General features: G+C 42.2%; 1 protein-coding gene across 1 annotated transcript in view; it reads left to right on the forward strand.

The window, feature by feature from the left end:
• The window catches only part of ldlrap1a (low density lipoprotein receptor adaptor protein 1a), a 45,194-nt gene extending 24,663 nt beyond the window's left edge, over positions 1-20,531 (forward strand). Inside the window, exons 5-9 of the mRNA XM_060903936.1 lie at positions 621-693; positions 2,474-2,563; positions 3,777-3,908; positions 20,177-20,286; positions 20,499-20,531. Of these exons, the coding sequence (XP_060759919.1) occupies positions 621-693; positions 2,474-2,563; positions 3,777-3,908; positions 20,177-20,286; positions 20,499-20,531 (438 nt within the window). The remainder of the gene's footprint in view (positions 1-620; positions 694-2,473; positions 2,564-3,776; positions 3,909-20,176; positions 20,287-20,498) is intronic.
• The last annotated feature ends 3,210 nt before the right edge of the window (positions 20,532-23,741 follow it).

Raw genomic sequence — 23,741 nt, forward strand, 5'->3', positions numbered from 1 at the left:
AGCTGCTAAACTTGGTCTACACAGGCTGTGCACTGAAACCGTACAAAGCTCTCGCAGCCTGCTGGCGCTTCCGCAGATGACGTCATGAATCTGGCTCCAGACTCCCTCGGGATTTTTCCAGACGCGTTTTGTTCTTTTATTTTTCCTGCTGTAGACAGATGGCCTTGTGCAAAATTACCCTTCTGGATGAGTGTGTAAAGGGACATTCTTTCATATAAAAAAAAAGAAATTGGTCCAGGATATGCACTTTAATGTACTAATATTATTGCATTGTGTGTCACCCAGTACACAATCACAAGCTAGAGACTCCTTAACCTATTCAGATCAGGTGATGTGTGTAATGGCACAATAAAATTTGACTTTAATCACAGTTGGTGTGGAAAATGACCTGTTAGTGGTGTCACACTACAAAAAAAAAAAAAAAGGATGTCCATTGGAATGAATACATGATTTATTTAATAATTTGATATCTCGCAATCTGTTCTATTTTTGTAAAAGTTTTCTAGACAGTTTCAGTATTGCAATATTATAGTTAAAAATGCCAGTTTTCTCATATATTCAGCACGATAATGGTGCCTCTGATTTGATGGAACTCTCATTCTTTTTTTTTTTCCACCCAGGCTCAGGCTGTGACACTCACCGTAGCTCAAGCCTTCAATGTGGCCTTCAAGTCCTGTCAGCTCGACAGAGAAAGTAAAGCACCGTGCTTCATCACTAGGAGATACAACCCCGATTCCAAAAAAGTTGGGACAAAGTACAAATTGTAAATAAAAACGGAATGCAATGATGTGGAAGTTTCAAAATTCCATATTTTATTCAGAATAGAACATAGATGACATATCAAATGTTTAAACTGAGAAAATGTATCAAGAGAAAAGAGAAAGAGAAGAGAAAAATTAGGTGATTTTAAATTTCATGACAACAACACATCTCAAAAAAGTTGGGACAAGGCCATGTTTACCACTGTGAGACATCCCCTTTTCTCTTTACAACAGTCTGTAAACGTCTGGGGACTGAGGAGACAAGTTGCTCAAGTTTAGGGAGAGGAATGTTAACCCATTCTTGTCTAATGTAGGATTCTAGTTGCTCAACGGTCTTAGGTCTTTTTTTGTTGTATCTTCCGTTTTATGATGCACCAAATGTTTTCTATGGGTGAAAGATCTGGACTGCAGGCTGGCCAGTTCAGTACCCGGACCCTTCTTCTACGCAGCCATGATGCTGTAATTGATGCAGTATGTGGTTTGGCATTGGCATGTTGGAAAATGCAAGGTCTTCCCTGAAAGAGACGTCGTCTGGATGGGAGCATATGTTGCTCTAGAACCTGGATATACCTTTCAGCATTGATGGTGTCTTTCCAGATGTGTAAGCTGCCTGCCACATGCACTAATGCAACCCCATACCATCAGAGATGCAGGCTTCTGAACTGAGCGCTGATAACAACTTGGGTCGTCCTTCTCCTCTTTAGTCCGAATGACACGGCGTCCCTGATTTCCAAAAAGTACTTCAAATTTTGATTCGTCTGACCACAGAACAGTTTTCCACTTTGCCACAGTCCATTTTAAACAAGCCTTGGCCCAGAGAAGACGTCTGCGCTTCTGGATCATGTTTAGATACGGCTTCTTCTTTGAACTATAGCGTTTTAGCTGGCAACGGCGGATGTCACGGTGAATTGTGTTCACAGATAATGTTCTCTGGAAATATTCCTGAGCCCATTTTATGATTTCCAATACAGAAGCATGCCTGTATGTGATGCAGTGCTGTCTAAGGGCCCGAAGATCACGGGCACCTGGTATGGTTTTCTGGCCTTGACCCTTACGCACAGAGATTCTTCCAGATTCTCTGAATCTTTTGATGATATTATGCACTGTAGATGATGATATGTTCAAACTCTTTGCAATTTTACACTGTCGAACTCCTTTCTGATATTGCTCCACTATTTGTCGGTGCAGAATTAGGGGGATTGGTGATCCTCTTCCCATCTTTACTTCTGAGAGCTGCTGCCACCCCAAGATGCTATTTTTATACCCAGTCATGTTAATGACCTATTGCCAACTGACCTAATGAGTTGCAATTTGGTCCTCCAGCTGTTCCTTTTTTGTACCTTTAACTTTTCCAGCCTCTTATTGCCCCTGTCCCAACTTTTTTGAGATGTGTTGCTGTCATGAAATTTCAAATGAGCCAATATTTGGCATGAAATTTCAAAATGTCTCACTTTCGACATTTGATATGTTGTCTATGTTCTATTGTGAATACAATATCAGTTTTTGAGATTTGTAAATTATGGCATTCTGTTTTTATTTAAAATTTGTACTTTGTCCCAACTTTTTTGGAATTGGGATTGTAAACTATCCATGCCGGCATGTTTTTAGTTCTGAGTGCATCTTGGATCAAACCTGTTTTCCCTGTTATTTGTATTTTGTAGTTTTATGATCAGTGATTAATGATTAATCTTTCTTTTCGCTCATATTTCTAGAAAACGAGCAAAAGTCTGGCTTGGATTTAGAGACTAGCAGGAACGCACAACCTCACATATCTGTTTCTCTGCTCAGCCTGAATGGAACTGGTACTGAATAAACACACACTCTCTCTCTCTCTCACACACACACACACACACACACACACACACACACACACACACACACATTACATGTAATATTAAAACCACTGCTTTCTTTTTTCCTTTCTCTCTCTTTCTCTCGCCTGCCTGCCACATGTTGTGTTGTAATGTAGAAATATGATCTTTCATTGACTTTATCACATAGCTTTAAGGAACAAAAAAAGCACTGACAGAGTTCCTCATCTCATCTCATTATCTCTAGCCGCTTTATCCTTCTACAGGGTCGCAGGCAAGCTGGAGCCTATCCCAGCTGACTATGGGCGAGAGGCGGGGTACACCCTGGACAAGTCGCCAGGTCATCACAGGGCTGATGGATTTTGATTCTAATTGTTTTGTTTGGAAGAGCTAATCAGTCTGCACAAAAATTGCTCCCTGGTTTTGTGATTTCTCATTAACAAGTTGCTAATTAGACCGGTTAACAAACTTTCAGGAAAATCACTACTCCTCCCTGAGTTTTCAATGGATTTTGATTCTGATTATTTTTTTTGAAGATTAAATTGTTCTCATGAGGAGTAACTTGGGGGGTGGCACGGTGGTGTAGTGGTTAGCGCTGTCGCCTCACAGCAAGAGGGTCCGGGTTCGAGCCCCGTGGCCGGCGAGGGCCTTTCTGTGCGGAGTTTGCATTTTGTCCGCGTGGGTTTCCTCCGGGTGCTCCGGTTTCCCCAACAGTCCAAAGACATGCAGGTTAGGTTAACTGGTGACTCTAAATTGACCGTAGGTGTGAATGGTTGTCTGTGTCTATGTGTCAGCCCTGTGATGACCTGGCGACTTGTCCAGGGTGTACCCCGCCTTTCGCCCGTAGTCAGCTGGGATAGGCTCCAGCTTGCCTGCGACCCTGCAGAAGGATAAAACAGCTAGAGATGATGAGATGAGATGAACAACTTGGCTAATTATTAACAAGTCCGGTTCCTCATGGTACGGCTGTGTGAGCTACTGCGTCGCTGACGCTCTGGTTCTTCATCTGATCTAGCCAGTTGCATTATTTCTAACTGAATTCGAGTTTCCTTTATTCATTATGGCATTGCCCTGAAATTTTATAAGAGCTGGATTTCTTGAGTGCACTTAAGTTATTAAATTCAAGACAAAAAAAGTATACCTTTTTTGTGCAAAAAATGATTTTCTGTTACTTTTAAGATGTGTAATTTTTTTTTTTTTAAAGATGCTGTCAAATACAACCTGTTGGACCTTGAGGATTGCTCCAAGGTTCTCATGGAAACCACTGAGAACCATCTGGAGAAGCACAAGAACACTGAAAACAATGTCGTCTCGGTAAGACCATCATTTGCCCACAGTACACACACTGATCACATTGTACTGGACTATAGAGATTATACACAAAGGACAACATGGTTTCATCTCATCTCATCTCATCTCATTATCTCTAGCCGCTTTATCCTTCTACAGGGTCGCAGGCAAGCTGGAGCCTATCCCAGCTGACTACGGGCGAAAGGCGGGGTACACCCTGGACAAGTCGCCAGGTCATCACAGGGCTGACACATAGACACAGACAACCATTCACACTCACATTCACACCTACGCTCAATTTAGAGTCACCAGTTAACCTAACCTGCATGTCTTTGGACTGTGGGGGAAACCGGAGCACCCGGAGGAAACCCACGCGGACACGGGGAGAACATGCAAACTCCACACAGAAAGGCCCTCGCTGGCCACGGGGCTCGAACCCAGGACCTTCTTGCTGTGAGGCGACAGCGCTAACCACTACACCACCGTGCCGCCCCAAATTTAATTCCCTTTCTTCACAGAAGTTAAATGATGGTCTGGATGAGGCCTTTTCAAGGTGAGACACTTATCCTGCCTCATAAACTCTCATTTCGATCAGCTTTTTCATGTCCTTTCCTAAGGCAGGTTAAAAAGGACACATCCTGGAGAAGTGAACAGAAAGGAAAGGACATGCTCGTGTCCTCCTATATCCTGCACCACACTGATTTCTGCTTGAAACTTTACTGTTTCAGTCACGCACCTCAGAGGGTGTGATAAAGCTCAGGTTAAGCTTACTGGAGTAAAAGAGAAGGCTGGAAGAAAGAAAGAAAACAAACAAAACATGCACAGTTTCTCAGTTGTGTTAAATGGAAACCAAAAGAAGTGGAACTCTTGTTTCCAAACTCCAGGCTCAGCGTTAACAGGAAACTGAGTACAAGCCTTAATCAGAAATAATGAATTGTTTCCCATTTTATCTTTTATCTCAGCTATCTGAGATCCCCGTTTCTTATACTGGAAAAAAGGAATGAGTTCATGTCGGATTAAATTATATGGACATGAGTGTCTCATCTCATCATCTGTAGCCGCTTTATCCTGTCCTACAGGGTCGCAGGCAAGCTGGAGCCTATCCCAGCTGACTACGGGCGAAAGGCGGGGTACACCCTGGACAAGTCGCCGGGTCATCACAGGGCTGACACATAGACACAGACAACCATTCACACTCACATTCACACCTACGGGCAATTTAGAGTCACCAGTTAACCTAACCTGCATGTCTTTGGACTGTGGGGGAAACCGGAGCACCCGGAGGAAACCCACGCAGACACGGGGAGAACATGCAAAGTCCACACAGAAAGGCCCTCGCCGGCCACGGGGCTCGAACCCGGACCTTCTTGCTGTGAGGCGACAGCGCTAACCACTACACCACCGTGCCGCCGGACATGAGTGTTTTACCAGGAAATACGCCACTTGTATTTTTCATACGAGCTACATCTGGGACGTTGAGCACCAAAACCGTGACATAAATCTCAATATGGAGGAAATCAATGTATTTCTTTTGATAAATTTGGGTACTTTCTGTTTGTAAATGTGTTGATATAATAAAAATAAAAATCACACGTTGGACTGTAGTGTAATTTATTTTCAGGCTCAGGAACTGAAAATGTACTCAAAAGGGGCAATCAAGAATTTTCCTTTGAAATCTTGAGCCTGCCTTTTGTATTTTCTACAGGCCCTGATCATTTTCTCTCTTTGTCCTTAGCTGCAGTTTGGATAGCTTTGAGTACTCTGCAGGTAATAAATGGTATAGTCTTAAAATAATCTAGTTTCATTATCCACCCCTCGTATGACATAACCTTCCCTGTTGTTTTGTACATGTTCAAGCTGTTGATTTTGCTTTTCTCGTGATCCTAAAGCACTGTTCAAGTGCACAGCTTCCTTTATTTTCTAGAACAGTTCATTTAGATGTTTAATTATCTGTATCTCCCCCCCCATCACGTCACATGTGTGTGCATATATATATTATATTTCATTCTCTCAGCAATCACCCATCAGGGGACTGATATCTGACTCGGGCTTCTTTTTCAACTCAGATTTTTTATTTTTCCATTTCTGTTGGACTCAGACCTGTGTTAGACATTGACTATAAAGTAAAATACTATCAATCAGGCTGCAGCTGGAATTATAATTTTTAATATTTCCTTAAAGATAAGATGAGAAGGGCGGCACAGTGGTGTAGTGGTTAGCACTGTCACCTCACAGCAAGAAGCTTCTGGGTTCGAGCCCCATGGCCGGCGAGGGCCTTTCTGTGCGGAGTTTGCATGTTCTCCCCGTGTCCGCATGGGTTTCCTCCGGGTGCTCCGGTTTCCCCCACAGTCCAAAGACATGCAGGTTAGGTTAACTGGTGACTCTAAATTGACCGTAGGTGTGAATGTGAGTGTGAATGGTTGTCTGTGTCTATGTGTCAGCCCTGTGATGACCTGGCGACTTGTCCAGGGTGTACCCTGCCTTTCGCCCGTAGTCAGCTGGGATAGGCTCCAGCTTGCCTGCAACCCTGTAGAACAAAATAAAGTGGCTAGAGATAATGAGAATGAGATATTATCAATGTTATCATTGGCTTATTGTTCATTACATACACTGTACATTTATACCACAGTGCCTTGGATTCTGCTTATTGGTCAGAAGGTGTTGATACATTTTCCATAACGGCACAGCTCTGAAAGCTTCATATAAATGCAGTCGTTCTAATAATGTTTCTATAGCAACTGTTATTACACAAAGACTTGGATCATTATTGGATTATGCAGTGGAGTGAATGGTAAAAAAAAACGTATGTAGTTGATGATACGGTGAAGTTTTCTGTGAGGAGGAGATTTATTTAACATTTTTGCAAGGAGTCTCATTGCTTTGTAATAGTCTGAAGCAGTGTTGTAGTTGAGTCACTAAACCTAGAGTCCGAGTCCAGTCTCGAGTCCCCAGTGTTCAAGTCCAAGTCATTAAAGAAAGTGTCGAGTTGAGTCCAAGAACAAGACTCCACCCGCACCATTTGACGATGGCTGTTGCTGCCTTTATGTGAAAGCGTTTCTGCTACTGTGTTGGACTAACATTACTGCTCAACTGCCCCATTTTAGTTCATAGGCTACAGATAAAAAGCTTGTTCATCGCTCAGCAAGCCCCGCCCACTATCAACACAAGAGAGGGTTAACACTAGCTAGTTCATCAGTCAGCAAGCAAGCCCCGCTATCAACAGAGCAATGAACATCGCGTGCCACTTCCTTCTCTGGGTGGAGTCTTGCCAAATGATGATTGAAGTTCGAGGTCATCCCCATCGTCTCCTCAATAGTTCTTCTACATATGGAACACATAGCAGTGCATTTTTTCCCACTGCACGAGAAGTCTGTATCAGCAAAGCGGACAATCCTAATGGCTTCTCTCCAGGCATTTTAGCGCCATTAACATCAGTTTGTTCCTGAACATGACGTATGAACAGGTGAATGTGCATTCTCTTGGACAAAATTAGTATAAAAATTAATGTAGTTATAAATATTTTATGCCAAATTATTATGGCACGTTATGAAAAGTAAAGAAAAAATCGGAGTCCTCGTCTCCAATTTACGAGTCCGAATGCAATTAATGCACGAGTCCAAGTCTGAGTCATCCGTGCTCAAATCCAAGTCAAGTCATGAGTCCTTAAAATTAGGGCATGAGTCGGACTCGAGCACTACAAGCCTGGGTTATGTTATTAAATACCACAGACTGGAGTGACCCAGACAGTCTCTCTCCTGCCAAAGCAATGTAGTCCATTTTCAGCACTTGCCTAGATCCACTACTGCCACTTTTATTTAGTTTCCATTGTGCACATTGTAGACATTTTTGTTGATACTTTAATTCTTTTTTTGTTGTTGTTGGGCTTTAATTCTTCATGATGTAGTTATCTTATCTCATCTCATCTCATTATCTGTAGCCGCTTTATCCTGTTCTGCAGGGTCGCAGGCAAGCTGGAGCCTATCCCAGCTGACTACGGGCGAAAGGCGGGGTACACCCTGGACAAGTCGCCAGGTCATCACAGGGCTGACACATAGACACAGACAACCATTCACACTCACATTCACACCTACGGTCAATTTAGAGTCACCAGTTAACCTAACCTGCATGTCTTTGGACTGTGGGGGAAACCGGAGCACCCAGAGGAAACCCACGCGGACAACACGCAAACTCCGCACAGAAAGGCCCTCGCCGGCCACGGGGCTCGAACCCAGACCTTCTTGCTGTGAGGCAACAGCGCTAACCACTACACCACCGTGCCACCCCTGATGTAGTTATTTTATACGTAAATCAATTTTACAAAAGCATTTGAATTGTAATAAAAAAAATGTCCACAGTGGAGGCCAGATAAAGAAAGATACTATCTTTATTCTTATTAAACATGACAAAAGAAACATTGAGTGTTAGATAAATGCAAAAAAAAAAGTAAAATTAGAAAATTTATTTTTTGACCATAATGTCCCAAATGAGAGACCAGTTTCTGAGACGGACCCTTATATAAAAGTGAATAAATAAGGAATTATGGACGCAGTGATGATCTGGGATGCTGTTTTTATACCAGGAGAGGGCAGCAGCTCTGCACTATTGATATTTTTATGTCATGAGAGAGAGAGAGAGAGAGAGAGAGAACTCCTGCTTTTTACCCATGCTGTGTGTGTGTGTGTGTGTGTGTGTGTGTGTGTGTGTGTGTGTGTGTTTACCATCCTATCCGAAGATAAGACTATGACCTATGGACCTGTGTGAAAATGATTCTATCTGTTTTCCATGTGTACTGTGTGTTCATCTGCGTCTCCATTCAACCTTTTTGGGAATGAAGTGATCTGTGCACGCCCTCTCCGTCTCCCGAGTAGCAGCCTTCCTCTGTGCAGCAGACACATTAAATAATGCAGGCGGTCTAAGCTGTCAAGGTGAAGCTCAAAGCTCACCAGTCCACAAACTCTGTGTGTGTGTGCATATGGGTTGAACCAAGTGACGCACGGCCCTCCAGAGGACTTGCACAGTGAAACATCTGAAAATGTGTGGGAGGCAGAGAAGCTTGGCACGTTTATTGTCTCCCTGCCATGCGCGCAGACACACACACACACACACACACACCCTCACTCACTCTGAATTGCCATGCCTCCAGCATTCTCATCATGGCTCTCAGTACAAACTTTCATTCGCTTATTCTTTGTAAAAATTTCAACTCACGCTTAATGCAGTTATTTCCTCTCATAAATGCAGAAATGTTATTGCTTTATTGTTGTACCTCATAAAAATATTGGTAAAATGGTCAGGTCTTGGGCAAAGGGGATATAAAGCAGAGAAAATAATCATAGTTGGTGAGAAAAGTGTGTGCGGATGAATCATGGTGTGCTTTATACAGGCGTGTGTGAAAGTACCTCTGGTAAAAGTCAAGTTCTTTACTCAAGGTAAAGCAGAAAAGTGCCAACTCATGTTTACTTAAAGGAGATACACAGAGCCATGGCCTCACTTTCGTTTATAAATGCCTTGAGACCTCAAGAATGGCACAGGAATAGTTTTAAGCATTAACAATAAATCTAATATAGTAATTTTTACGATTAAAGTGATTCATATAGGTAGCGGTCTGAGTGAATGACCTTGACGTCCATAACGTCACCGCAGGAAGTCTATCGGTCTCATCGCCATTTCCGCTACACTAAAACACAGAGCTGACTGCAACTCCGATCCTCCATTTTGAGCTAATTTATCGCCATGCCACGTAGATGTGTTGCTGGCGGTGCAGCAACATGGCAGAAGGTGGATTTACGTTGCATTCATGGCCCAAGAATGTTCAAACTGCAAAGATTTGGACGCGTTTTGCGAGAAGTTCATGGATTGCGGGCCTATGAAGTGGTCTCTCCTCTGCTCTGCACATTTTACTGAAGACTCATACGAGACCTCTGATCTGTTGAGGAGTGTTGGCTATAAGCCCGTATTGAAAGAGGGTGCAGTACCAACAATTAAAGGAAAAGAAAACTACAAGAAAAGGAAAGTAAGTTCAGTTGTGCCAGTTCTCCCGGAGTGTGAGCTGAGCAGTAATGGCGGAGTACTCAGTATGCAGAAAATGGAGAATGAGTGGACCAGTCATCAGATTTCTCCGCTGGATATGCTCGCCTCAGCAGCAATATCTCACCCTTACGTGGAAGAAGTGAATGAACGAAGAACTGAATGAACAACTGAAAGTCAGATTGGTTCAAAACAATCGGCCACAAGATCGGCCTTCAAGAAGCGAGAACACAGACGGGTAAGATGCGACTCTCATTTGGGTACATCACAACAAAAACAACACTTCTTGTTTACCTGCATTTAGATTAATATGTGTAACTTGTATTGTGTGTTTAAGTTACTGGTATAAGATTATTTAATTTGCTTCAGAATGTGATTGTCTCAGTTCATCTGATTATTTAATTAACCTTGTACATTTTATCAGTGAAAACGCATGCATGTACATGTATGTTGCATAAGTTATAACACCCATCCTGTTTTAATGAGAGTCACATGAGACTCTCAGTTCAATTCCTTCCAATTCTCTAGACGGCTTTGTTCTCTAGCTTTATTTTGTAAGGTGGGGTCCTCCGTGTTACTATCGGATTCACTTTCCGATGGTTCGAACTGATACGGTTCTTTGTGTATAGCAGTAGCGTGTACACACACTCCAATTTCAGGACTATCACAGTCAGATGTATTACTATCTGAGGAATCCAAAGACTCTCCAATAAATCCAAACGAAGAGGCCATTACAACCAGTCTCACCTGCCGAGTCTGGCTTTGGTCTATAGCAACGGTTCCCGGTGTGACGTCATGCACTCAGGGCTGGCTGGCTCAGCGGGGAAGCTCGAATGCCAACTTTGCGGTCGATTTTAACTCTCAAAAATATATATTTTTTATTCCAAATTATAAAGCATACAAGAGTCAAGGATAGAGATACTATCCACTCAGAAATGTATTTAAAAATAAAGGTTCTGTGTATCTCCTTTAAGTATGAAAGTAAAAGTAGAAAGCATCACAAAAAGATACACACTTCCTATCACGTGCTGATTTTAGTTACTATAAGAGTGCTGTCACACTCAGCATTTTCACTCTGCTACATCAACGTCCCCTCCGATGGCTAGGACACATCCGCAGGATTCCCAAGGACCTGCTGTATGGTGAGCTTGCAACAGTCAAGAGAGCTCAGAGCCGTCCCCAACTCCGGTTTAAAGATGTCTGTGAAAGAGACATGAAGGCCCTCAACATGGATGGGAAGACCTTGCCCAAGATCGCTCCTGCTGGAGACAGGAACTGAATTGCAATCTACTCATTGGGGGGAAAGAAGCTACAGCTTGCAGCAGATGTCTGAAGAGCGAGACACAAGGGCAGCCAACAAGTTATCCCCACAGACACCACGTTCAAGTGCAGCCGCTGCGGTAGGGACTGCCATTCCTGCATCAGTCTGCATAGCCACAACGGGCACTGCTCCAGTGCCAACTGATCGTGACTCTCAGGGTGCAGATCCATGGCCACTCGTGACTGACAGATGCCAAAGAAGAAGAAATTAGTGCCTCTTTCATCAAGCCACCAAGCAGCATAGGAATAGTTTAGCTGAGGCTGAGTGACATCAGTTTTCTTCCTGTTCTCTCACATGTTGGTTTGCATGATGATAACTTTGATGTCCGCTGAACACTAATAGCTAGTTATTCACATCTGGTAGATTTGTTAGGCATTTAGATCAATTTCCTGAACTTGTCCGATTCCAAAATATCGTCGCATTCTGACCTTGCAAATGGGTGATAAGAGAACTGTAGAGCTTTTACTTTTGAAATACAGTAACAGTCAAAAGTATTAGCTGAACTACAGACTAAGGGCCCGGTCCCACAACACTGATAACGCCAACTCTGACTATCCCTCTGCCTGAATTTAGTTCCAGTCTGGAGCAGTCACACCACAACTATAATCCCCACTATAATATCGCTTGGTCCTGACACTCAGGGAAATAAATGCATGCAACTTACCATAGGAATAGTCCTGGAAGGTTTTTCCAAGTAGTAGCACATTATTCTGGGTCATACTGTCCAGCTTGGAGTCCAAAACAACCCATGTACACACTCCGGTGGTTGATATAATATGGATAGGTCACGGATTATGGATATGTAATAAACGGATACAAAATAAGGAGTGTTTACGGATTTTAATACGGACACATCATGGATGCTAATAATTTACAGATTGGTCACGGACGTTTCAGTAGATTACAGATTTGGTTACAGATTTGATACAGATGATGCATCATGGCTAAAAACATTAAGAAGTCTAAAACTTAAAAGTTTGGACTGCTGAAGTTCATAATTAAAATATTTTCCCTGCATTTATGTGTTTACATTATTGATTTGCGATTGATATTTCACAGAAAATATCACATATACATGAATAAAAGAGCTGTGCTTTGCATTATATTTTTTTCTGTGAATCCATATTCTGTGATTTCATGCTGCAACAAGGATGTACAAAGATACCCAGGGAAAATAGCACGTGATCAGACAACGTCACATGGAAACAATTAGCTGATTGGTCAGATGTTTAATTGGATCAGGTCCAGGCATGGAAAAATCACTCCAGAAGCAACCTGACCGATACGGATAAACTCAGGTCTGGGCTATAGGTATCATTATTGGTCTGGTGTGAGCACCGACCACATAAACTGCAGCGGACTGATTTTATTTACAGTTATAGCTATAGTTATCGGTATTGTGGGACTGGGCCTTAAAGATAATCGTCATCTTTCTAGCCAGAGACATGAACCTTCTTTTAGTAAACAGTTCATGAACAACCAAACTTGAAAACAACATTGCTAACTGTCTTTTAGACAGGAAATGGAGTTTTATCAACCGTTATGTTTCTGTTCATTTCATTGACTCTTGTTTCTGGATATTTCCATCACCACAGTGCTGTTGAATTCTTGAACCTGGTTGGTCAGAAGGATTTCCCTCAAAGCAGCACTGACAATAGTGCTGGCTGTAATTCAAATCGCAGATCCTAATGTTATTGTTTCTATAGTAACTCCTATTTTCCAACCAACTATGAATCTAATAATGGTACATCTTGCATGCACTCATTGCTCATACTGCAGAATATTACATTTCTAAATATAGCACTGGAAAAGAGGATGTAAAATAATGATAAACCACTTCAGTAGGCTACTGAATCCAAATTACCCCCCACCCCAACACACACACTACTTCAATCAAACAGCATCTCATTGTTGGTAAAGTTCATCTTGGACCTTTTGACATGCTCCAAATCATGGCACAATGCAGTGCCATTAGGAGTAAGCTTTTTAAAGGAACGTTATTTACTAAAAATGCCAATTTGAGGCCATTTTGTTCTGTAAATGAGTGTGACTGTGCATCAGCACATCAACTTACAATGTGTGGAAGGGGAAACCATGGCCTAATGGTTAGCGAAGCAGCTTTGGGACCAAAAAGTTGCTGGTGATTCCCTGGACCTGCAGGAATAGCTGAAGTGCCCTCGAGCAAGGCACCTATTCCCCAGGCTTCTCTGGGCATGTTGTATGTTGCTCTGGATAAGAGCATCTGCTAAATGCCTGTAATATGATGTGTGGAATTTATCAGTGTCCATTGTGTACTAGTAGTGATAAATGCCAATTTTTGATTCTGCACAAATTTAGAGCTTATCCTCTACCTACAGTTAGGCCCATATATATTTGGACACTGACACAAATTTTCTTTTTTTTACCTGTTTACTGAAACATATTCAAGTTATAGTTATATAATGGACATGGACATAAAGTCCAGACTTTCAGCTTTCATTTGAGGGTATCCACATTAAAACTGGATGAAGGGTTTAAGAGTTTCAGCTCCTTAACATGTGCCACCCTGTTTTTAAAGGGACCAAAAGTAATTGGACAATTGACTCAAAGGCTATTTCATGGGCAGGTGCGGGCAATTCCTTCGTTATGTCATTCTCAATTAAGCAGATAAAAGGCCTGGAGTTGATTTGAGGTGTGGTGCTTGCATTTGGAAGATTTTGCTGTGAAGAAAACATGCGGTCAAAGGAGCTCTCCATGCAGGTGAAACAAGCCATCCTTAAGCTGCGAAAACAGAAAAAACCCATCCGAGAAATTGCTACAATATTAGGAGTGGCAAAATCTACAGTTTGGTACATCTTGAGATAGAAAGAAAGCACTGGTGAACTCATCAATGCAAAAAGACCTGGACGCCCACAGAAGACAACAGTGGTGGATGATCGCAGAATAATTTCCATGGTGAAGAGAAACCCCTTCACAACAGCCAACCAAGTGAACAACACTCTCCAGGAAGTAGGCGTATCAATATCCAAATCTATCATAAAGAGAAGACTGCATGAAAGTAAATACAGAGGGTTCACTGCACGGTGCAAGCCACTCATAAGCCTCAAGAATAAAAAGGCTAGATTGGACTTTGCTAAAAAACATCTAAAAAAGCTAGCACAGTTCTGGAAGAACATTCTTTGGACAGATGAAACCAAGATCAACCTCTACCAGAATGATGGAAAGAAAAAAGTATGGCAAAGGCGTGGTACAGCTCATGATCCAAAGCATACCACATCATCTGTAAAACACGGCGGAGGCAGTGTGATGGCTTGGGCATGCATGGCTGCCAGTGGCACTGGGTCACTAGTGTTTATTGATGATGTGACACAGGACAGAAGCAGCCGGATGAATTCTGAGGTATTCAGAGACATACTGTGTGCTCAAATCCAGCCAAATGCAGCCAAACTGATTGGTCGGCGTTTCATAACACAGATGGACAATGACCCAAAACATAAAGCCAAAGCAACCCAGGAGTTTATTAAAGCAAAGAAGTGGAATATTCTTGACTGGCCAAGTCAGTCACCTGATCTCAACCCAATTGAGCATGCATTTCACTTTTTAAAGACTAAACTTCAGACAGAAAGGCCCACAAACAAACAGCAACTGAAAACCGCTGCAGTAAAGGCCTGGCAGAGCATTAAAAAGGAGGAAACACAGCGTCTGGTGATGTCCATGAGTTCAAGACTTCAGGCAGTCATTGCCAACAAAGGGTTTTCAACCAAGTATTAGACATGAACATTTTATTTACAATTATTTAATTTGTCCAATTACTTTTGAGCCCCTGAAATGAAGGGATTGTGTTTTAAAAAATGCTTTAGTTCCTCACATTTTTATGCAATCATTTTGTTCAACCCACTGAATTAAAGCTGAAAGTCTGAACTTCAACTGCATCTGAATTGTTTTGTTCAAAATTCATTGTGGTAATGTACAGAACCAAAATTAGAAAAATGTTGTCTCTGTCCAAATATTTATGGACCTAACTGTACTTTGATTAAATGAGATGCCTGGTCTTGTTACAGTCCTCAAGTGTCCAGTTTCAGTGAGCCTGTGCCGACTGTAGGCTCAGATTCCTGTTCTTGGATCACCAGACTGGAACCTCATGTGGTCATCACCTGATGTAGCCCATCCACCATAAGGTTTGGCACGTTATGCCATTCTGAGATATACCTTTCTGCTTATCACGGCTGTAAAGAGTGGTTATTTGAGTTACCATAGCCATCTTGTAAGTTCAAACCAGCCTGTCCATTCCCATCTGACCTCTTTTCTCAACAAGGGGGTTCCACCTACAGAACTGCTGCTCACTTGATATTTTTGACACTCTTGTGTGTAAAAATCCCAGGAGATCAGCAGTTTCTGAAATGCTCAGACGAGACTGTCTGGTAACAAGAACCACAGCATGGTCGAGATCACTTTTATCCCCCTGATCATTCAGATGTTTATTGTGAACATTAGAACGTTGTGAATCTCCTGACCTGTATCTGCATGATTTAATGCACTGCACTGCTGCTGCAACATGACTGCCTGGTTGGATAGCTGCATGAATGTACAGGTATTCCTAATAAAGTGGCCACTGAGTGTGTGTGTGTATATACAGTTAGGTCCATATATATTTGGACACTGACACAAATTTTGTTTTTTTACCTGTTTACTGAAACATATTCAAGTTATAGTTGTATAATGGACATGGACATAAAGTCCAGACTTTCAGCTTTCATTTGAGGGGATCCACATTAAAACTGGATGAAGGGTTTAGGAGTTTCAGCTCCTTAACATGTGCCACCCTGTTTTTAAAGGGACCAAAAGTAATTGGACAATTGACTCAAAGGCTATTTCATGGGCAGGTGTGGGCAATTCCTTCATTATGTCATTCTCAATTAAGCAGATAAAAGACCTGGAGTTGATTTGAGGTGTGGTGCTTGCATTTGGAAGATTTTGCTGTGAAGAAAACATGTGATCAAAGGAGCTCTCCATGCAGGTGAAACAAGCCATCCTTAAGCTGCGAAAACAGAAAAAACCCATCCGAGAAATTGCTACAATATTAGGAGTGGCAAAATCTACAGTTTGGTACATCCTGAGAAAGAAAGAAAGAAAGAAAGAAAGAAAGAAAGAAAGAAAGAAAGCACTGGTGAACTCATCAATGCAAAAAGACCTGGACACTCACAGAAGACAACAGTGGTGGATGATCGCAGAATAATTTCCATGGTGAAAAGAAACCCCTTCACAACAGCCAAAGAAGTGAACAACACTCTCCAGGAGGTAGGCGTATCAATATCCAAATCTACCATAAAGAGAAGACTGCATGAAAGTAAATACAGAGGGTTCATTGCATGGTACAAGCCACTCATAAGCCTCAAGAATAAAAAGGCTAGATTGGACTTTGCTAAAAAACATCTAAAAAGCCAGCACAGTTCTGAAAGAACATTCTTTGGACAGATGAAACCCAGATCAACCTCTACCAGAATGATGGAAAGAAAAAAGTATGGCAAAGGCGTGGTACAGCTCATGATCCAAAGCATACCACATCATCTGTAAAACCCGGCGGAGGCAGTGTGATGGCTTGGGCATGCATGGCTGCCAGTGGCACTGGGTCACTAGTGTTTATTGATGATGTGACACAGGACAGAAGCAGCCGGATGAATTCTGAGGTATTCAGAGACATACTGTGTGCTCAAATCCAGCCAAATGCAGCCAAACTGATTGGTCGGCGTTTCATAACACAGATGGACAATAACCCAAAACATAAAGCCAAAGCAACCCAGGAGTTTATTAAAGCAAAGAAGTGGAATATTCTTGAATGGCCAAGTCAGTCACCTGATCTCAACCCAATTGAGCATGCATTTCACTTTTTAAAGACTAAACTTCAGACAGAAAGGCCCACAAACAAACAGCAACTGAAAACCACTGCAGTAAAGGCCTGGCAGAGCATTAAAAAGGAGGAAACACAGCATCTGGTGATGTCCATGATTTCAAGACTTCAGGCAGTCATTGCCAACAAAGGGTTTTCAACCAAGTATTAGACATGAACATTTTATTTACAATTATTTAATTTGTCCAATTACTTTTGAGCCCCTGAAATGAAGGGATTGTGTTTTAAAAAATGCTTTAGTTCCTCACATTTTTATGCAATCATTTTGTTCAACCCACTGAAATAAAGCTGAAAGTCTGAACTTCAACTGCATCTGAATTGTTTTGTTCAAAATTCATTGTGGTAATGTACAGAACCAAAATTAGAAAAATGTTGTCTCTGTCCAAATATTTATGGACCTAACTGTACTTTGATTAAATGAAATGCCTGGTCTTGTTACAGTCCTCAAGTGTCCAGTTTCAGTGAGCCTGTGCCGACTGTAGGCTCAGATTCCTGTTCTTGGATCACCAGACTGGAACCTCATGTGGTCATCACCTGATGTAGCCCATCCACCATAAGGTTTGGCATGTTATGCCATTCTGAGATATACTGACTGGCATCGTCCATGATGTTCAATAGTTTGTCCATAGACCTCTTCTCTGCCAGCATCACCAAAGAGTCCAGCTTCACGCCGACCACAGAGCCGGCCCGCCTGATCAGTTTGTCCAGCCTGGATGTGTCCTTCTTGGATGTGCTGCCCCCCCAGCACACCACGGTGTAAAACGTACCTTTCTGCTTATCACGGCTGTAAAGAGTGGTTATTTGAGTTACCATAGCCATCTTGTAAGTTCAAACCAGCCTGTCCATTCCCATCTGACCTTTTTTCTCAACAAGGGGGTTCCACCTACAGAACTGCTGCTCACTTCATATTTTTGACACTCTTGTGTGTAAAAATCCCAGGAGATCAGCAGTTTCTGAAATGCTCAGACGAGACTGTCTGGTAACAAGAACCACAGCATGGTCGAGATCACTTTTTTCCCCCTGATCATTCAGATGTTTATTGTGAACATTAGAACGTTGTGAATCTCCTGACCTGTATCTGCATGATTTAATGCACTGCACTGCTGCTGCAACATGACTGCCTGGTTGGATATCTGCATGAATGTACAGGTATTCCTAATAAAGTGGCCACTGAGTGTGTGTGTATATATGTTTTTATATTTCTGCTCATTCCTGTGTGTGAGACCCATCATTTTAAATGTCCTGCTTAAAGGGCACTCTCCACACTCGTTTGCTTCACAGCGAATCCTATTTTTCATCGTGACAGTGAAACTCGTGATCGTCAGAGGTGACACATCGAATAGGATTGCTTGCCTTTTGTGTGTCCCAGTCAGATGGATGGATTTGATCCTGAAGCTGCGACAGCTGAAGGGCAGATTTTATTGATGCTTCAAGGATGATGATGTAAGCACATGCGCATGCAATGACTATGTGGTGTAACATCTAATATGTTTGAGCTCCTCATGGTGGCATTTGAAAGATGAATGAATGTGACAGTGGCTCGTTTTCCACTACAGCATCATGTGAGAGAGTTGGCGCGTTCATCAATGTTAAAGCAGTTAAGTAGGTCAATTACAGCAACGTTTTGTTATTTGATATATATCTGGTAGCAGCATTCACTTGGGTAGATGTTAGCATTTTAGCCTGACCTGTGATTTGGTCCACTAGACCAGTGTTTCTCAACCACTGGGCCGTGGGCCATTAGTGGGCTGCAGGGTTTTTTTTTTCAAGCTGAAGCTAATTTTTACTCATAGTAGGGTACAATTGCTGGGTTGCATCCAATGTCACATCCGCCTCATTAAGCTACGGTCACACTACAGCTTGCACTGCTTTGCGATGGGTTATCGATGAAAATGAGGCGTTTTGATGGCGATGCATGGCAAACTACACGTGAGCTAAAAGTTGTGGTCACACAGCAGGTGAACACTTGAGCCTGGCTCAGCTCGAGTATGTTGTGTGTTGTGTGTGCTCTTGGGACCCAGTCATTATGGGAAACACCTGATATTGATTTGAGTGCAATCAGCACATGCAGATATGGACACTCTTTTCACAGAGGCTTTGCGAAGTATTATCATTATCATTGTCACATTTGTTTCTAGCCATGTTTATGACACTGTTTAAATACTCTGCTTTATGATTTCTGCTTTGCTTTCATTTTTATAAATATCACGCCTGCTCATAAACACACTTCCTGCACTTAGATCTGTCTACCGCCGTCTATCTTGTAGTGTCCTGATCCCCAGATCTTTAACCCAGCCACATATAAAAACTTGTACTCCTCCATGCTCTTCCAGGTTTTCATCTGTGTGTTCGTGTAGAACAATGTTTGAGATGTCGGGGAACTCAATGGATTTTCCAACTTGTAGGAAAAATCCTGGGGCGGCATGGTGGTGTAGTGGTTAACGCTGTCGCCTCACAGCAAGAAGGTCCGGGTTTGAGCCCCATGGTCGGCGAGGGCCTTTCTGTGCGGAGTTTGCATGTTCTCCCCGTGTCCGCGTGGGTTTCCTCCGGGTGCTCCGGTTTCCCCCACAGTCCAAAGACATGCAGGTTAGGTTAACTGGTGACTCTAAATTGAGCGTAGGTGTGAATGTGAGTGTGAATGGTTGTCTGTGTCTATGTGTCAGCCCTGTGATGACCTGGCGACTTGTCCAGAGTGTACCCCGCCTTTCGCCCGTAGTCAGCTGGGATAGACTCCAGCTTGCCTGCAACCCTGTAGAAGGATAAAGCGGCTAGAGATAATGAGATGAGATGAGATGAAGAACAACTTGGCTAATTATTAACAAGTCCGGTTCCTCATGGTACGGCTGTGTGAGCTACTGCGTCGCTGACGCTCTGGTTCTTCATCTGATCTAGCCAGTTGCATTCTTTCTAACTGAATTCGAGTTTCCTTTATTCATTATGGCATTGCCCTGAAATTTTATAAGAGCTGGATTTCTTGAGTGCACTTAAGTTATTAAATTCAAGACAAAAAAATTATACCTTTTTTGTGCAAAAAATGATTTTCTGTTACTTTTAAGATGTGTAATTTTTTTTTTTAAAGATGCTGTCAAATACAACCTGTTGGACCTTGAGGATTGCTCCAAGGTTCTCATGGAAACCACTGAGAACCATCTGGAGAAGCACACCAACACTGAAAACAATGTCGTCTCGGTAAGACCATCATTTGCCCACAGTACACACACTGATCACATTGTACTGGACTATAGAGATTATACACAAAGGACAATGTGGTTTCATATAAATTTAATTTCCTTTCTTCACAGAAGTTAAATGATGGTCTGGATGAGGCCTTTTCAAGGTGAGACACTTATCCTGCCTCATAAACTCTCATTTCGATCAGCTTTTTCGTGTCCTTTCCTAAGGCAGGTTATAAAGGACACATCCTGGAGAAGTGAACAGAAAGGAAAAGGACATGCTCGTGTCCTCCTATATCCTGCATACATGTCAACCTATACGGATTGTCCATAAATTATACGGATTTTAGCTCATTTCAAGGGCGTACGGGCGTATAAACAAAGTCTTACGGATTTTCAGTATTTTCTGACCTAAATTTATTTTGTGTATCTTACTTGAACATCGTCAGCTGATCGTCGCAAAAACATACAAAAGCTCGATTTATAGACAAAGAACAGCGTGTATGCAGGGGCAGATAACCCAGACTATGTGAAACCGGATGTTTATTCCTCAAGCCTCGTGCAGTATCGCGACTGTGAGACTTCGCTCGTTCCGGTCATGCGCACGATCTGCATTTAAACGCGCCAAACGGTCATTGTTCGAACGATTTTCTCATTGTTTACACCTGAGAGATTTTGAATAGTGTCTGCTGAGTGAAAGAATGGGAACACCGAGAAAGAAAATGAGATACGGCGGGCGGTATCTTCCTGAATGGAAGGAGACATTTAATGGTGTCATTGTTCAGGCAAAAAATGCGGAGTACGCGCACTGCACAGTTTGTGTGCGAGATATAAAAGTTGCGGCATCTGGAGTTTACGACGTGAGGGAACACATGAGGTCCAAACTACATCAGCGAAATTTGCACCAGAAACAGAATCAGCTGCAAATGACAATGTTTGCAAAGCCTAAGACCGATGATCAACCAACAAGTGTAATAAGAGTAGAAGTTACAATCTGTAATTTTATTGCTCAGCACAATTTGCCGCTAGCCGTTGCGGACCACCTGACAGAGCTGTTGCTGCGAATTTGCACGTACAGTATGATTGCGAAATCTATCAGCTGTAGGCTCACCAAAACAACGCAAATAATCAAAAAGAGCTTGGCCCCCGAAGCTACACTACTGATCATCCAGCACTGCCGGACGTCGCCATTTTCCTTGATGATCGACGAATCCAATGACAAAAAGACGGACAAGCAACTGGCCATTTTGGTGCGGATCTTCGACATAAACAGAGGGCGAAGTCAAGAATCATAGACATGCCTGTGTGTAATATCGGCACGGGCGAGGCGATTTTCGACATGCTGGACGATGTTCTCAGGCAAGTTATATTTACTTATTTATTTATTAAGTTTGGTGCGATTCGAAGGCTATAAGGATTTTATGTTGATTTTATGGATTTCTTCCTCTGATACTACAGGTGGACGCCCAAAGGGGTTGACATGTATGATCCTGTACCACACTGATTTCTGTTTGAAACTTTACTGTTTCAGTCACGCACCTCAGAGGGTGTGATAAAGCTCAGGTTAAGCTTACTGGAGTAAAAGAGAAGGCTGGAAGAAAGAAAGAAAACAAACAAAACATGCACAGTTTCTCAGTTGTGTTAAATGGAAACCAAAAGAAGTGGAACTCTTGTTTCCAAACTTAATTAGAAATAATGAATGTATGTGTATATGTAAAGACGGGTTGATGGTCAATTTCGCTGGCACTTGTGACTAGTGACAATAAAGGGTTCATTCATTCGTTCGTTTCTATAGCCACTTCTTTTTGAGTGTACTTCTTGGTTTTAATAACTTGCTTGTTTGCTGAACACAAACATAAGTTCTTGTGTTAATGGACCAGACTCCACTTTTGGATCATTAATCCCTTTTGACTGAGAATGCCCTGCTGCATGGTTTTATGTTGGCTTCTGGCACATCTGTACAGTTTAAAATACAAAACCTACAATAAAAAAGTTTGTTTTTATTGCATTTATTTAATTCCTGGGATCCCATCTGTAACAGGGAGTGATGTCGCGTTGCATTCCATTAATACACTTTTTTTTTTTTTTTACAATAGATTATTATATTCTAATAGAATAGATGAGCCAAAATAATTGGAGATCTTTTTTTAATGGGCCCCGACTCGTTGCAAGTATGATTAGGTGGGCCTTAAAGCAGAAAAGGTTGAGAACCCATGCTCTAGACCATTCAAGTCCTTGTTAGCCACAATGTAACACGATAAATATTTGAAATTGAAATTATGCTCATACTAACTTGCTGCTGTCCTGTTTCATTGTTCTGTTTATCTTTCTAATGAGCTCTCATGAGTTTTTCAGCTGCCCATCACTACCAGTGTTAGCTGATTTAGCATTTGTGAGTATAACTAACATCATTCGCGTATGATGCTGTTAGCTAACATTTCAAGCATTTTTGTGAAAGTGGTTTATCCAAAGCATTGCCTTCCATGTCTATCTGAATTATAAAAATGTGTATCTACTTTTGATTCATTTTGTGAAGCCAGAAATTTATACAGATTGTGTTTTGTATATACATCCAGGAGCAATGTCACTACTCCTGGGTCCAACTTGATCTCCTTAAATATTGATGAATTGACCCATCTTGGGGAAAAAAAATGTTTATTCTACATTCACTACATTTCCTATCTTGCACAGTTTTATGGAACATGGTTTTGAATGGTGTGTGTGTGTGTGTGTGTGTATTGGCTGTTCTAGGTGCTTACTGGATTCCTCCAGGTTTTCCTTTCCAAACAGACCAAAATGGGGGAGGAGTAAAAGGATGTGTCTATTGAAAGTCGACAGGATGCCCATATAAACACAAACAAGCTTGCTGGCATAGACTACGGTTTTCTAAACAGGGTTTTGTTCCCCCAGCCACATAATATGCTCATGCAGAGACAAGAGCTTAAACATGCTTTTCTGACCGATTTATTGAAACTGGCCAGCCAAAGATTGGACAAACATTGCCCGGTCATCCCCCCCCACCCCCAACCCCACCCCAATCTTAGCTGTTCGGGTGAGTCTGTGCCTGCTGTAGCCTCAGATTCCTGTTGTTCCTGACAGGAGTGGTACCTGATGTGGTCTCCTGCTGTTGTAGGCCTTGGTCCAACATGGGTGATGCCTGTTCTGCTCACTATGAACTGCAGTGAGCTCGTTGCTTTTTTTAACATCGGGATTGCCCAGCGTGCTGTCTAGTGGTGCTTCTGTGCTTGCTTTGTGGATCCATGGTGTGGTGTTCTGAGTGATGTTGCCCGGTGACATCGCCGCGGCTGTGCAGGTGGTGTAGGACATACCCTCGTGCGCCTTTCGGTAGGATTGTGGGCAGCTACACCACTAGAATTACATCCTGACCCTCTTCTAGTGAACTTTTTTTTTCTAATTGTAAAGCGACCTTGGGGGTGTGAGAAAAGCGTTATATAAGTTAAACTTATTATC

This window comes from Neoarius graeffei, chromosome 22, assembly GCF_027579695.1.
Source record: "Neoarius graeffei isolate fNeoGra1 chromosome 22, fNeoGra1.pri, whole genome shotgun sequence".
Taxonomy (NCBI): Eukaryota; Metazoa; Chordata; class Actinopteri; order Siluriformes; family Ariidae; genus Neoarius; species Neoarius graeffei.